This window comes from Eurypyga helias, unplaced genomic scaffold (assembly GCF_000690775.1).
Source record: "Eurypyga helias isolate BGI_N326 unplaced genomic scaffold, ASM69077v1 scaffold32538, whole genome shotgun sequence".
In the NCBI taxonomy this organism is placed as follows: domain Eukaryota; kingdom Metazoa; phylum Chordata; class Aves; order Eurypygiformes; family Eurypygidae; genus Eurypyga; species Eurypyga helias.
The window spans coordinates 3,691-19,500 of NW_010265515.1; the positions used below are offsets into that span (position 1 = coordinate 3,691).

The 15,810-nt window shown below is 36.6% G+C and overlaps 1 protein-coding gene across 1 annotated transcript; it reads left to right on the top strand.

The window, feature by feature from the left end:
* Positions 1–921: 921 nt before the first annotated feature.
* On the top strand, positions 922–11,533 carry BMPR1A (bone morphogenetic protein receptor, type IA; the record flags this gene model as incomplete). Its single annotated transcript, XM_010156776.1, has 10 exons — positions 922–1,082; positions 2,720–2,822; positions 4,320–4,419; positions 5,496–5,595; positions 6,511–6,655; positions 7,374–7,566; positions 7,957–8,254; positions 9,024–9,199; positions 9,949–10,079; positions 11,136–11,533. Coding segments are annotated over 10 exons (1,533 nt in total), but the record flags the coding sequence as incomplete, so codon positions are not given.
* Positions 11,534–15,810: the final 4,277 nt, after the last annotated feature.

Below are 15,810 nucleotides of genomic sequence, written 5' to 3' on the forward strand. Positions count from 1 at the left end.
CTGGTAAAATTAAGTATGATAAAGAAGGAGGAAAGATGAATGAGGGTGTTCTCATCTCATATAGTGGTCACAAAGCATCTTCCAAATGAGGCAGATAATTTTCCTAATTTTCTTTTTTTTCCCTGGATATTCTTCACTAAGAAGACAACGGACGGAATTTTTCTTCTGAATGCCTATATTCATGAAAGCACTTTAATAATATGTACTAGAACAAATGATCCTCAACTCTCCCACTGCTGAGAAATTGAGGGCTGCTTGGAACATAATTTAGCCCTGTTTTCATTCTCTGAAAGCTTGTTTGTATGGATGTTCGTGTTATTTACTGAAATTTAATTTGCAAACAAGATTTACTTCAGCTCTGTTTTGAAGTACCAATGCATACAGAGATCAAAACACCCAAGAGATTTTGGAGTTTACTGCTCTTGTATGGTGAATCCATAAAATATGACTTCAGTTCAGAAAATTAGAAAACTGCATATTAAGTACATTCAGTCATGCATAAAATTATACTGTTGTGGTTATCAAGCGGTCAGCATTTTGGTTTTGTAAACTCATGAATGAGAAAGTCTTTCTTAAGAAAATTCTTAGCAGTTACATTACTACTTTTCTGCCACACCTCAGAAAGGGAAAATATGCTCTCTCTGTTTATAGAGATTATGGTTGGAAGATCTACTGTTAAGATACAAAATATTTCAGCTAAGTGTTTCTAGAATAAAATTATTCACTCAGATTTCTGCCATAATCATGGGAGAGGAGGTTCTTATGTCTTGTATAATTCAGTAATTTGTTAATATAATTATTTTACTGTTTTGTCTGTAAAGCTCTTGAACAGTTATCAGAGATGCAAAAATAGTCTCTCTTTTTTTTTCCTCTTTAAATTTATTTATTTATTTATTTACTTCCTTTTTTAAATATCCGGGTCAAAATCCAGACAGCATGCTGCGTGGCACAGGAATGAAGACAAATCCTGACCAAAAGAAACAAGCAAATGGAGTAACACTCGCTCCAGAGGACACCTTACCTTTTCTTAAGTGCTACTGCTCAGGACATTGTCCAGATGATGCTATTAATAACACGTGCATGTAAGTATGGTGTACAGGATAGAAGAGGCTTAATTTTTTTTCTCGTGAGAGAACGAACTATCACTGGAGTGCTGACTGAGGTTCTTCACCATAATTGATTAGAAACTCTCTGGTTCTGTGGAGAGCTGAGAACTAAAACCCACAGTCATCTGTATGTAAAGAATACTGCTTTCCCAATACCCTAGAACCACATGCAACCAGTCATTTTGCCCCCAGCAACTGCTTTGAAGGACTGAAGTTTTAAGTAATCTGTAGCATTTTGTAACTGAGTATTAAATGACCCAAATCTAACGCCTCTGATAGGACTACCTGCTTGCTTAACATATTTTCACTGAGTAGTCAACAGGTAATGTTAGCAACATAGCCATTTACTGAGCATTATTCTTGTTACACATTCGTTAGTTGTAGAGTGTGAGGGAAGGAGAAAAGCCTCTGAACTTCAATAAGAATTAATATACTTTTAACATGTAATATTAAGCCTCTCCAAAGCTGTCATTTGGCAGATAGAGCAGTTTTTGTGAAGCCCAAGGAGGTGGAATAAACACTACTATCTTTTAAAATGTAAATTCAGGTATTATTTTACAAACAGTTTTGAACCTAGAAAATGTTCCGTTGTGGTCCAGTATTTTCTTTCAAATCCTTTGGTATTTATTTTTTGCTTTTTATCGCCCTCTAGTGCATGCACCCAGCATAGGCCGTACTATTTTTTTTGCCTCTGAACTAATGGCTGTATCGGTCATTATTCTGATAATAAAGCTGTTAGAGGGTTAATAACACTCATGCAGTGTTCATATGCAGGGTATTTTATGGCATTATGTTCCCCAAATTTACATATCTCTAAATTCATTTAAATAAAAAAAAAATGGCAGACAAAATTATTTCCAGATTTGTTTTCCTTAGTATATGTCTTGAGGGAATGAATTAATTTTTAATTACTTAATAATTTTACAGTACTGAAAGCACAGACTTACCATTGTGAATTGTTTTGGGATTCCTTACAAATGCTGTTGATATTTTCATGTAATATAGAAATCTAAGCGTTTGTACGAAGAGATGATGGGGAACTGAAGTGCCATATTTTGTAGAATAATAATCTGTTTGTTGCTGTCAACTTCAGAAAGTGGGTTTGGAGGTTTGTTTGTTTGTTTTGCCCTAGAGGCTGAATATTTGAAAGAACTTATGTGGGAAAAGTGTAGCTAAGGTTTTGACCTTGAAATAGCCACCTTTCACATACTGGGACATCTCAGAGTTTATCATTGCAGTTTCAAGAGCAGACACAACTGAATTTTCGTTTAGTTTTACCCTATACAGTCCTAGTCAGTAAACTTCTTTAGTCACATCTCTGATCTTCCACCCCGTCGGTTGTTTCTGACCAGCTGTGGGCGTGTGGTTGGATATGAGCAATTGTGAAGGTGCGGTGAGGAAGACAGAATATTCAGGAGAAAACATCCCTACAGTGTTCTATTTGAAAATACCGCAGGGGTGTTTTGTTCTCAGACTGTATGGTAACCACTGTGTTAAAGAAGAATTTGGTTAGATAATGCCATTCTAGTATTCTTAATGGGTTTGTGGTCATCTAATGATGCGTATTAAGCAACAAACATGTTGGTAAAGTGCAATTGATGTGTTCATTCCAGAACTAATGGGCACTGCTTTGCTATCATTGAGGAAGATGAACATGGAGAACCCACACTTGCTTCTGGCTGCATGAAGTATGAAGGTTCAGACTTCCAGTGCAAGGTAAAAAAATTGAGATGTTAAAATTTAAGATCTCCGTGGAGATTATGTGGGGAAACAGCATAGGCAGTTTAAATCTGTACTTTATAACTGCAGTCATAGAATTCTACATGTTGCTGTTTGTCGCTGAGGAGAGTGGACCTGAGCAGTTGTGGGTGAGTAGTGACAGGAAGGACACTTAATGGTCTTTGCGCAAAGACTGGAATCGAATCCTAGCCTGCTGGAGTTCTCTGCAAGTATCTGAAAGCCACTGACAAAATGAAGAGGGCATCAACCTTTTACTTCTGTCACCTGTTTCTGCAGTTGAAGAGACAACATTATAGTCAACCTAATTTATCTGAGTAGTTGATGTTTTAATGCAGAATTTCTTGATTGTTTTAAACTGAAGAAAACAAGAAATTCCAAATTATTGGATGGAAGAGCATAATCATAAGGAGTTATCTTCACAGATCACACAAGAGCTCCCTTAAAGTTTCATGGCATATGTACAATTTATAAAATGTATGTGGTTTCCTGTCCCACATAGAACATTTTTCCTTTCTAGAATGGCTGTGTGTCATTAATTGCATGAGTATAACTTGCTTTTCATTTAAAGGCAAATAGTTAAGCAGGCTGCTGCCTTTAGAACTTCCTTATCTGTTACAAAGGTTGGAACTGAAAACACAGTTAATAAATCAAGGATTTGTTTAGAAGACACAGGTATAGCACTAGCTGGGCTAATGAATATTGCCTTGGAAGACTGATTTGCTTTTTCTTTTGTCACATTACTTCCGTTAAACAAAGCTTTCAGAGATAATCACCAGCTGGGTTGCTTCCCCCACCTCTCTCCCCCCAAAATGCTATCACTGTTTCGGATACTTGATTTAGAATCTCTAGGCCTTGAGTTTCTGTATAATGTAGCTGTCAGTAGCACGGCTTTTTGGAAGCACTGTTGATTGACGTCAGTTACCGCTGTGACTGTTTGGGGTTACTGCAAATCAGACTGGAGGTGTCGTGATGACCTGAAATTTTTTCTTGTATTTATATTCTTGTCTTGACTTCAGATTAATTTTCATGCCCCTCCATCTTTTATATGGTATTCTGAAGATGTTTTTGAGGCAAACAGTGCTGCTATGATGAGTGCATAAGAAAAATTTCTAAAGGGATTTGGGTTTTTTTTAAGAGTGGTATTTATTTAGTGTACAGTTAACTGCTTTTGACCACGTGTAAACATTTTACAGCGTATGAAATAACTGAAGTGGGAACCATCTATTTCTGTGCACCAAGTAAAAAAGTTCCATGAAAAAATGGTAACATAGAATGTATGCATCCCAAGAGATTAGGTGATTGGTGCTTGTCTGCCACTGTGGGGTTCTCATACATTAAATGGTGGGGTTGAACTGTTTTTTTTTTTTAAATAAAATACGTTAAACTTTTGTCTGTGCTGTGTTGTATCAGTGGCATCACCTGTCCCCATCATCACTTCAAAATCTGAATGTTTATTCAATTCTCCTTCACCAGGATTCACCTAAAGCACAATTACGTCGAACAATTGAGTGCTGTCGGACTGATTTCTGCAATCAGGATTTACAGCCAACATTACCACCACTTGATAGTACAGGTAAACAGATCGTGGAGGTTCACACTGCAACTAATAAATGTGGTGTGGATTCTCTTCTTCCTGATCTACAGATAAAAATGAGGAGAAAATGTAATTACAGTATTGCACAGATCTGTTTTATGTATGAAGTAATTTTGATATGAAGCTCTGCATTACTTTTCATACGTTATTTCCAGTTTTCTTTTTCTGCCACTTCCAAGTTAATCTTTTCCTCCATCAGTCACTCCTGGTATTTTTATTCTCTTACTCAGTTTGCTCATACCTTATTCTGCTTGTGATCTTTTAATCTGTTTTTATTCTGTTTCCACAGCTTATTCTCTTTTTAAAATGGTTTTCTCAACCTTTGTTGTGCTGTTGCCCTGATGAATATATCTTTAAAAAAAAATATTCTGACACTGTTGACTGTTATCTGCTGTAAATTCCTTCTCTTCTTTCTGTTGTTCCCAGTGAAAATAGCTTATAGTTTCATGCACTTACGCATTGTTAGACAAGTTGTAGTGGTTTAACTGTTGCTTAATACGTTCGCAGAATCCTAACTGCAGTAAATCCTTCATTTCTGTTTCTAAGAACAAACTAACAAGAGTCAACCAAAACCAACAACTCCAAAATCTCGAATTAAATCCTTTTTTTGTTGTTGTCATCCAAATCAAATCATCTTTGCTTTTCCAGTGTACTTACTTTGATATTAAACACTATAAGTTTTGTGTCATTTCACATGAACCGACATATTATACTCATCAGCTGTCTTGCTCCTTTGACGTTTTGCAAGTGGCTCCACACACTGTCACAGAATCAGACTGGTTGAGGGCTGGACAGGACCTCTGGAGATCATCCAGTCCATGAGGACCACCTAGAGCCGGTTACACAGGACCATGTCCAGTCTGCTCCTTTGGCACCCTGTGCCAGCACTTGATCACCCTCACAATAAAGGAGTATTGCGTGATACTCAGATGAAACCCGTGGGTTATTTTGTGCACGTTCATATACGTTGTATATACCATACCTAAATAAACTGTTTATAATAGATGTTCAATTAATAGACTTTGGAAACTTTGCTTTTTTTCTTTTTTTAATAGATGGACTTTTTGATGGCAGCATCCGTTGGATGGCAGTGTTGATTTCTATGGCAGTCTGCATAATTGTCATGATCATCTTATTTAGCTGCTTTTGCTACAAGTAAGTAAAGCATTGCTTCATTGGTAATGTTTTTATTTTCCCAAATGAGTGAAACAGAACAGTTATTTTGTATATGTACTCTGTTAATCATACCTATTTAAGAAGAGATGGAATGTGAAACCTCTGTAACTTACTTGCATGTTTCTGTGGATAGCAGTTCACATTGCTAGGAAAAATGAAACGTTCACAGCATAGAATTTCAGTGTATTTGATCCTTTCCTCTGGCTACAAAGAGGTGATAGTTTTCTAAGCTACATTTAGCTTCGATGCTAGAGCACCCAGTAAACAGGAATAACTTAGTGCTTTTTATGGTTTTGGATCTTCAGTCTCTTTTGATAGTTAAATTCTGTCTACTTCTGAGATTTACCTCTGTAAAGTGCTTTTGCAAACCTGAAGCAGCAATAATAAATAAATAATTAGATGAAAGTTTTATAACTTTTCTCTTGTGTTTCAGAACTAAATAATTGACAGCTGAGCTGTGGCAATTTATGCAGGTGCAGTTTAAGAGACTATGCCTGGGTCTGTCAGCTCCAGCCCTGTGCTGGAGGTGATCATTCTTCTAGCAGCTTCAGCGGAAATGTGCCTGTGTCAGCCTCATCTGCCATGGTTCAAGGTTCAGCCTGTTAGTTTAAACCAAAACCAGCGGTGTTATGCTAGTAACACTGGCTGTGAGCTGAGTATTAAAAATACTGGTTTTCCACCTGACTCATAACAGACCCACCTTCGTCTACATGCATTACAACAACTTCTGATATTAAAAAACTCTGTAAGTTGCGTTTCTGAGAAAAGTGGTACAGTGAAATCCTTTCTTTCAAGAAAACTTGTACATTTAAATAGCTTTTTTCCTAGCTCAATTTACTACTTATTTTGAAGAGTGTTTTGGAGTTCATCTTAACTTCTCTTGTTATTCTGCAGGCATTACTGTAAGTCGATGGCAAAGAGGCACTGTTATAATCGTGACCTGGAACAAGATGAAGCATTTATTCCAGCTGGGGAGTCATTAAAAGACCTTATTGACCAGTCACAGAGTTCTGGGAGTGGATCAGGACTTCCATTGTTGGTAAATAATAAACAAAGATTTTTTTTTCTTCACTGCACTTTTCTCTATCATCTCCACAGTTTGGTTTGTACCTAATGCCCATAACAAAGCAGTTTGTCCATACAGTATGTTAATTATTTTATATGCAATTACTGTGAAAGATACAGCACAAACTAAACGTGTACAAAAGTAGTATGGAGTGCAAAATTAGATTATATGTTAGGAAATATGTTGGCATCAGCAAAATTTAAGGAAAAATTAGAGCCTGCAGACATTAAGATAACAATGCAATGGATGGATAATACAGTTATTGAATTGAATGAACTCAGATATTTTTTCTTGTGTCCACTGTCCAATAAAACAGACTTGCTTTTTATTGGCTGATGGTTCATAACTTTTTATTTACCATCTTATACAGTACTTGCATTAAAATTAGCTAGTGAGATGGATGACTGTAATTATTTGTGAACTAGAAACAAACAGAATGCAAGAGAAATGCATCTGGATTAAATAAGAAGCTGAGCTGATTTAATCTTTGCGTTTGCAATACAATTCTTCCTTGGAGGTAGGTACAATGAGTTTGAAATGGGAGTAGTCAAAAGTAATATAGAACAAATTCTAGAATGGGATCAAAATTCAAAGCAGTCCAAGCCTGAGAAACAGCTTGTCCAGGTACTTCTGGTTAATTGCTGGATTTCCCTCCTCCACCACCTTCTCTTTTTTTTCTTTTTGTCCCTAGGTTCAGCGCACCATTGCCAAACAAATTCAGATGGTGAGGCAGGTTGGAAAAGGACGATATGGTGAAGTGTGGATGGGCAAATGGAGGGGTGAAAAAGTTGCAGTGAAAGTGTTTTTCACCACAGAAGAAGCCAGTTGGTTCCGAGAAACAGAGATTTACCAAACTGTTTTAATGCGTCATGAAAACATCCTTGGTAAGGAAGCAGTACGCTGGTTGGCTACTGGAGGACTTGTATGAGGCTGAAGGAGGAGACATTCATAGTGGGTGGCTTGAGGGCTATATGGCCGCTTATGTGGAATAACCAGATGGGTGTCCCTTAATGGAGGCTAATAAAATGTTATTAAAAGGGTAGGATCATGCTGCTCTTGGTTGGTAACATGTCTGCAGTCTGTCTGCTGGAAGACTGGAATGGTAACTTAATGTATAGTTGAAATCTGAGCTTTTACATTATTAGTTTTCTTAAGGGAAATGGGTATCTTTTTGATACAGTCCAAGACAATATAGCTTTAGGAATTCTTCCTAGTTCTGTTGCATAAAAAATGTATGTACAAATAAACTGTAACTTTGTTTATATATTCCATAGGTTTCATAGCTGCAGATATTAAAGGCACTGGCTCCTGGACACAGCTTTACTTGATTACAGATTATCATGAAAATGGATCATTGTATGATTTCCTGAAATGCACTACGCTAGACAACAGGGCTCTCCTCAAACTGGCGTATTCTGCTGCATGTGGTCTGTGCCATCTGCACACAGAGATTTATGGGACACAAGGCAAGCCTGCTATTGCACACAGGGACCTGAAGAGTAAAAACATCTTGATAAAGAAAAATGGAACCTGCTGCATTGCTGACTTGGGTCTGGCAGTCAAGTTTAACAGGTAGATGAACAATTCTCTGCAATGGGAAAACTTTTTTGTAGTTTTTTTTCTGCCCCAGATGTCCAATGTAAAAGGAAGATGGAGTCACTTGATTGCATGCTTTCAGTTTTTTACAGGTTTGAGAATAAAATGTTGCTCTTCCTTTGGATGCTGGTAAGCACTGAGGTGAAAATAGGTTGTTAAGAGAACAGTGGAAATACTCTTCTTGTGGAAAATACAGTAGTTTTGTAGAGGAAAGGGAGAGGAGAGTAATTCATTTGTTATTAACAACTGGGCTTTCGTATTAGTTGCTAGCATGTAGTTTCATTATAAATCATCTCAAAGTCTGAAAAGTGTAAAGAGAGTTGAAACTTAATTGAAAAAGTAGTACTATAACAGTTACTTTTCCCTATTTTTTTTAAGCTCAGTGGAGCCAGAGAATTGTCTTTTCCTACAGTAAAGCTTGAAAGAAAGATAAGCCTTTGCAAATAATTTTCTGAGTTGTTACCAAATATACTCATCCTTACAATTGTTTTTAATTCGTTTTTTTGGTGTGTGTTTTCAGTGTCATGTTAAAGAAGCAGTAAATTGTCAGCTTCCATACTCATATCATTTTTCTAGATAATCTTTTCGAGGGAGGTGCAGTGTTCTGTAAGTGCAGTGTTGAGAGCGAAAGAAAACAAAGAATTTGTAAATGGCAGCTTTGCAGTGTAGCCGTTGCATCATACAGGATTTCATACCATGCCTTGTAATGACTGCAATTCACTAACTTTCTATTATTTTCATACAGTGACACAAACGAAGTCGATGTTCCCTTGAATACCAGAGTGGGAACAAAACGTTACATGGCTCCAGAGGTCCTAGATGAAAGCCTGAATAAAAACCATTTCCAGCCGTACATCATGGCTGACATCTACAGTTTTGGGCTAATCATTTGGGAAATGGCTCGGCGCTGCGTCACAGGAGGTAAACTTTTAAATATTCTTTATAATATCTACCAGGCCCTTGTCTCACTTAAACAATACTTCTCCAGAAAATAATAGAACGAGCCTGCTGTGTCAACAGGCTTGCATTCTGTAACAACAGTCGTAACAGTCTGTCCAGAGTATGGCTTGATAATTATTGAACTAAACCTTTTGGATTGTTACAGTTAAGCATCTCAGGCTCTTTTTCCTTGCTCAAAAAGCAGAATGCCTGGTCTGGGAGAAACAGTGGGATGCAGATGTATTTCATCCCTGTGCTGCTGTTCATTTTTAATATGCAATTGATAGGGTATTGTTCTTTTGTTGTACTTTCTTGCATTTCTGGTGTCACTCAATTTTCTCCTTACACTTATTTTTGTGACTCATCCTTCCTTTTCTTTCACTCTTCTTCTGTGACCTTACGGATTTCTATTCTCATCTTCCATCTTATGCTTTCTCCCTGTTTCTTTATAGCATGTAGTGGATCAGAAGATTTCAAATTCTACATTGGCTGTCAGAAGGACTGTAAGGAATTATCTTAGCTATTAAACTTAATAGTAATTATATTGGATCTTTTCTGGTAGATGTCGGATTGTTATAGTGACATTTTCAGATTCTTATCACCATACAGCAGTGTGGTGGTTCTGACTTGGCACAAAACTGAGTCAGTTTTAGCTCTGGCTAAGGAAATCTGACAGGAAATATCTAGATTTATTTTTTTAATGGTTTTTGGTCTTTCACAATTATCTCCAGGTATTGTTGAAGAGTATCAGTTGCCATATTATGACATGGTGCCAAGTGATCCATCTTATGAGGACATGAGAGAAGTGGTGTGTGTCAAACGCCTACGCCCAGTAGTATCGAACAGATGGAATAGTGATGAAGTGAGTATGCTGAAAGGAAAAAATTGTTCAGTTGGTTCATTAATATGGAGGGTGTATCAATTCCATAAATATTAAAATACTGTAAAAAAGGAATTACATTCATACATTTTGAAAACCTCACAGCAGCAATAGGAGAAAGATCTGTTTGATATGTACTCAAAATACCATGTATTCTAGGTATCTTCGCAGTGATCTGAGGGGGAGATACCCTTAAGCAGCATCCAAGTGTATGAATATGGCTCTGAGACCATATTTTCATACAGTAGATTGGAGCTAAAACTTAGAGTTTTTAATTGGTTTGGTTAGTTTAATGTGTAGAGCATGTTGGTTTGTGGCATAAGGTATTTCTTGCAATGTGAAGCAATTTCTTTGTGCTTGTAGATTTCCTCTTTTTTTCTGAAAAATTAAGAATACAAAAGAAATTTTACTGGTACATTCCAGGGCAAGTCATGGTATAACTATAACTATAGTTATATATAACTATAACTATAACTAATACTATTAATAAATGTGTTTTCAAAGGATCACAGTTTGAACACAGTAAATAAGTAACTGTTTTACATAGGAAGCTAGATAGCCCATATCCCTTCTTCCTCAAATCCTTGATTTCTTTTAGGAATTCCCAGTTTTTTTCCATATTATTTTTTGATTGCTGAAAGAACTTTTGTCACATCTTCATTTTCATTGAAAAAGTTCTCTACAGTTTTTAAGCCACATATATAGAAACATTTCTGCTTATTGCTACCATTTTTGTACTGCTGTTCTTGAGTTGTAATGATAAAGTAATGCATCTTTGTGAAAGTGCAGCCAGCTGCTGTAATACTGGGCAGTAATGGGGAAGTATTGGGATGTGGTTGTTGGAGTTTGTTTAGTTATGTTGTTTATTTTGTTTAGTTGATCTGTTTATAAATAGTTCTCTGTGGGCAGTTTTGCAGGAAATGTAGAAGTTGCACATTTGGACTTAAAAGTTCTATGATTTGGCCTTGACAGCAAACCAGTATTAAGCACCTCAGGTCTGTCAGTTGTTAAATACTGTTCCTTTGTTTTATTTTACAGTGTTTAAGAGCAATATTGAAATTAATGTCTGAATGCTGGGCTCATAATCCTGCCTCAAGGCTCACTGCCTTGAGGATCAAGAAGACACTTGCCAAGATGGTGGAATCACAAGATGTAAAGATTTGACATAGTAAATTGACATTGGAGAGCAAAGCTGAACTCCTAGATCTTTTCACTCAAACGTGGGTGAGACCTATGTGGAAAGAGGAAATAACTGAGATTCAGTATATTTTCTCAGCACACTTTACAGGCTGCTAATCAAATCTTTCAGTACTTCGTAGACTGTGATACTGAGAGCCTCTGTACACTACATGCTACGTATATGGACAGCCTTGATAAAAAAATACACATTTTGGTTTTGTTTGAGCTGCATTGAGACTTCAGTCATACTTAGTCTCCAGTAAAACTCTGGGTACTGAATTGAATGTTCAGATTACAGTGCTTTCTGTGAAAGCCTAACAAGCTATATGGATTCAACAGAGATGGAGAATATAAGCTTTTTTTGTTCTTTGCCTTCTACCTGATAAAACTTGGTCAATCCATACAAAGTTTTTGTGAAACAGCCTGTAGGTTATGAGTCTGTTTGTGATACTACGCAGTTTAACAGTTCCTTATGCCTTTATGCGTGTGCCAGGATTATTTTGCTGTCATTTGGAATAGATGAGAAACCATTGGAAAGAACGAAGTTTTATGGTCAGGGCTCCATGCATTTTGTGGCTCCACAATCAGAGATTTGCTGCAGAATTTACTCCTTGCCTTAAGGTTATCTTCCAAAATCTCAGTTGTAATTTTATTTCTATTTTTGTTTTGGTCACAAGGAGAACTGCAAAAATTTGAAGCATTAATAAATTAAGGAAGGCCTACCAAAGTCTGCAAAGAGCTTGAAACAACATCTCTTAAAGGTATAGACTGCCTTGGTCATCTCACTTACAGTCTGGTGGGCTCCATAATTGGATGACTATGAACTTTGGCGTATTTTTCACAATGCCACATGCAACCAGCATTTTTTGCTTTAGAATATGTTGCATCTTAGCAGAAAGACCATGGAAGATGTGTTTTGCCTTTATACTTTGCTGGGACTCACTGGTAGGTCGGTGCCTGTTACGCTCTGAACTTTTTTCCGTACAGGAGGGAATCAGCAGTAGAAGCATGCTCTTTAATCACGTGGCAAAACTAGGCAGAAGATAGGTTTTGAAAGGCTTGAGAACAAACCTGATTTACAGACACAAAAGAGGGAAGGCAGGAAACGCAGGCTGGACACTCAGAAGATTAGAGAATACAGGAAAGTTCAAGACCAGGAGAACTGAATTTGTGGGCTGTTGGAGGTAAGATCCACAACGTGCAAAAGATTTTGAGCTGTCATGCTCTGATGTAAATTCACATCTGTGGGCCACTTAGTGGACAGTAACAAAATTCAGGGTTTGCAACAAGGTAAATGAGTGGGTATTGTTTAAAGTTCTAGTTTGGCACACTCGGGAGGAATGGCATCGAAAGATTAATTAATGAAGATAAAGTAGGTTAACAATTGCAAAATTTGGTCCTATTGTGCCAACTATTTGGCATGCACGGGAAACTCTGCTTCCCTCCTTTTCTTCACTGATCCAGACAAGTTGGCTACCAGAACCCCTCCATAATAGATCAGTAATTCTGCCTTACTGTAACTTTAACTCCTTTGGCACGTCTACTTTGAAGTTAGAAAATTGTACCATAACTCGAGTTGTAGCTTCAAATGCGTGAATCATCTGAAGAATGAACACACAGTATTGGAACCATTGAACCTATTTGATAATTTAAGTGCCTATGACTTTGGACTGTAAATCTTGTTCTAGATAACTTTAAAAAGGGAAGTTATTTATATGGTGTGTTTTGTGCTCTAGTGAAAACACCTTGTCCTAGGTACATGTGTACAGTAGATAAGTGTGCACACAGACATACACCATAGTCGAGATTTGAAGAAAACATTAGGAGTAATATTAAAATTTGTGAAAAAAAGTTAAAACTTAAAATGATTTATGCCAGATTATTTTCTTGTCTTAGAATATGCACATGGAGATTGTTTTGATATGTGTTTAAATTTCTCTTGGAAATACAACTGTTAGAAAACCGTGTAATGCAGAACTAAGGTGATTTGTGAACAATTACAACCTTCTAACCTGTTGGGTTTTTTTTTTTTCTTTTAATTCTGTAATTCACATAATGTAAATGGTCAGGCAAAAGATTGCAGTATTTTTATTTTCTGTTGTGATGTACAGACTTTATTTAACAGTTCTACGTATTTTATAGAAAACTAGTTATTTCGAGGGACTTTTTTTAATAAAGTCATTACTTTTGTTCAGTAATGTCTTTAAGTATTAATATGTATTCTGGCTGAAAATTTCATAGGTGTGTCAACTATGATTTTAACTTATTTGAAAGCAGCAAGAGATATATGATACCGTGCCACAATCCTCATGATAAAGGGCTTTTTAAAAGAACATTTTTCTGTCCATTGCCAAGAAATATATAATGAGTTCAAAATTGTTAAGTCTTCACGCATAATTTTTGCACAGGTAGTTGGAAAATATTTGGTATGAGCCAAAAAAAGTAAGGGATAAGCTTTTTTTTTCCTTCTAGGATTTTTATTGACAAGAAGGAAAAATGATTATGTAGGTACCATGAGAGCTTAAACTTTCAGAGCATGGAGGTCTATTTAAATTAGCCCATTCCTATTTAGAATATTTAAAAATTTCTTTTGTAAGTTGCCACAGCATTATTAGCTGTGAACTTGTTTTCTGAAATTTTTAATTCATTTTTTCCAAGTCTTCAGGAAGCCATTGCCAGAAGAGTTGATTTTTATAATTTTTAATTACTGCCTTATTTTCTCCTCCATTGTTTAGGCATTTGCAAGGCAATGGGATGGTGATCTTTGCTAGACATCTTAAGACCCTGGTTGGCTTAGACATTCACTTCAACACAGAAGTGAGCTGAGTGCTGCAAAGATGATCTTTGAGAGGAAAAAAAAAATCTTTTTGCCTTAAGCTTAATGTTATTTTTTCAGCACTTCAGTTACAAGGTTCATACTCAAGCATGTTGTGCATATGCAGTTTTCATTGTCCTGAACAGCAGCTGCTTAGGTCGTTAGCGTTCCGTGATTCCCTGTTACTCCAAAACATGTTATTGCTGAAGGACCTGGTTGCATAAAGCACTTGAGCACCTATCTACATTCCCTACAAGATCATTCATTGGAGCCTAAGTATGTCTATACTGCTTTTTCAGCAGTCATTTGGGGGGGCGGGGAACAAATTTTGCTCAAAGCCAGCCCATTAATTTTTACATACTTAAGCATACTTAGTGCAGATTCTAAAGTTAAATTTTTGCTTTATGCAAAGCTGTAGAGTTCAGAAGCCTTTAAGGTCAGGGAGGATAGTAGGATTCTTCTGTTGGAGTGTGATTAATCTCATTTTGTTGGTCAAAATTTTAAGCATGTCATTCCCCCCCCACCTCCCCCAAGGCTGCCAAATGTGTTTTCCTTTTTCTCTAAATCCAAAAGTCAGAAGTGTGGAAAATACCTTGGGGAGTATCAAGGCTGTGGCTTAGAAGTTCTTAAACATGCATTCACATATGGAGAAGGTTATTTTATTTATTCAACCTGCTCCGTGTGATTTCAGTCAGGTGGAAAATAATTTGAGTCACTCATATAATTCTGACTGTTAAAGCAGCTGAAAAGGAAGTGGTATTCCTACAGAAAAATGTAGGCTTACGTTTTGGGTTTATTCTGAGATTTACTCAATATGTAATTTTTCGTGAGTTTTACTCAAGAAAAGGACAGTTTTTCCAGTATCCATCAATTTTCCCAATTATGTTCTTAATTACTCTATTTTGAATCACTGAATAAAATATAAAATTAATATTTTGTTACCTCCATAGTAGTCTAGAAGTAAATTTCAGATCTTGACGTAAATGACTGTTTGGATGTGTTTATAAAACAAAACACTTGGATACATTTCATCCACTCTGTCTTCACAGACTGTATGTTAATGGTCTAAAAATGTGTGAAAAGCATTCTTTGGCTATTGCAGATAGTTTTGAAAGGGAAGTGTCAAATACTAGAACCATTTCGCACTTCCTCATACTTCTGTGCCAGTGCCTCTGAAGTCTGAAGTCGTTATCCCGTGCACACAATCTTAATTCCAATGGTGGTGATGCCAGAAAATAGCTGGCAGTGCTGCACAACACAGTGCTTTATGGATCCATGGTGTATTAGCCTTGGTTGGTGTAGCAGAAGTGGAGTGCATACTACTTGTAATTTTTGAACAAAACTCATGTAATTGTTGCTTTGTAATACTTTACCTTCGAACGCCTCTGTAGAAGCCCACATCATGTAGTGACATTTGTGCTCTGACATGCCATGCCCCAAATGAAATGTACTATATTGTATACAAGAAGAATAAATAACATTGTAGTTAACCTAGAGAAGATGTAAATAAAATATGAAAGAAGAGTGGAACAAGACAAATGGTCACACTCTTGTGTGTGTTATATGCCAGAAGTGTAGAATACTCCTTTAAAAAATGTAACACACTAATGTATTTTGTACAGCATCTGCTTTAGAAGGTGCCTTATTGAGTTTACCATGAATTGCTTGTTCTGTACACAGATTATGTCCAATGTATCATTTTTTAAGTAAATAACCTTA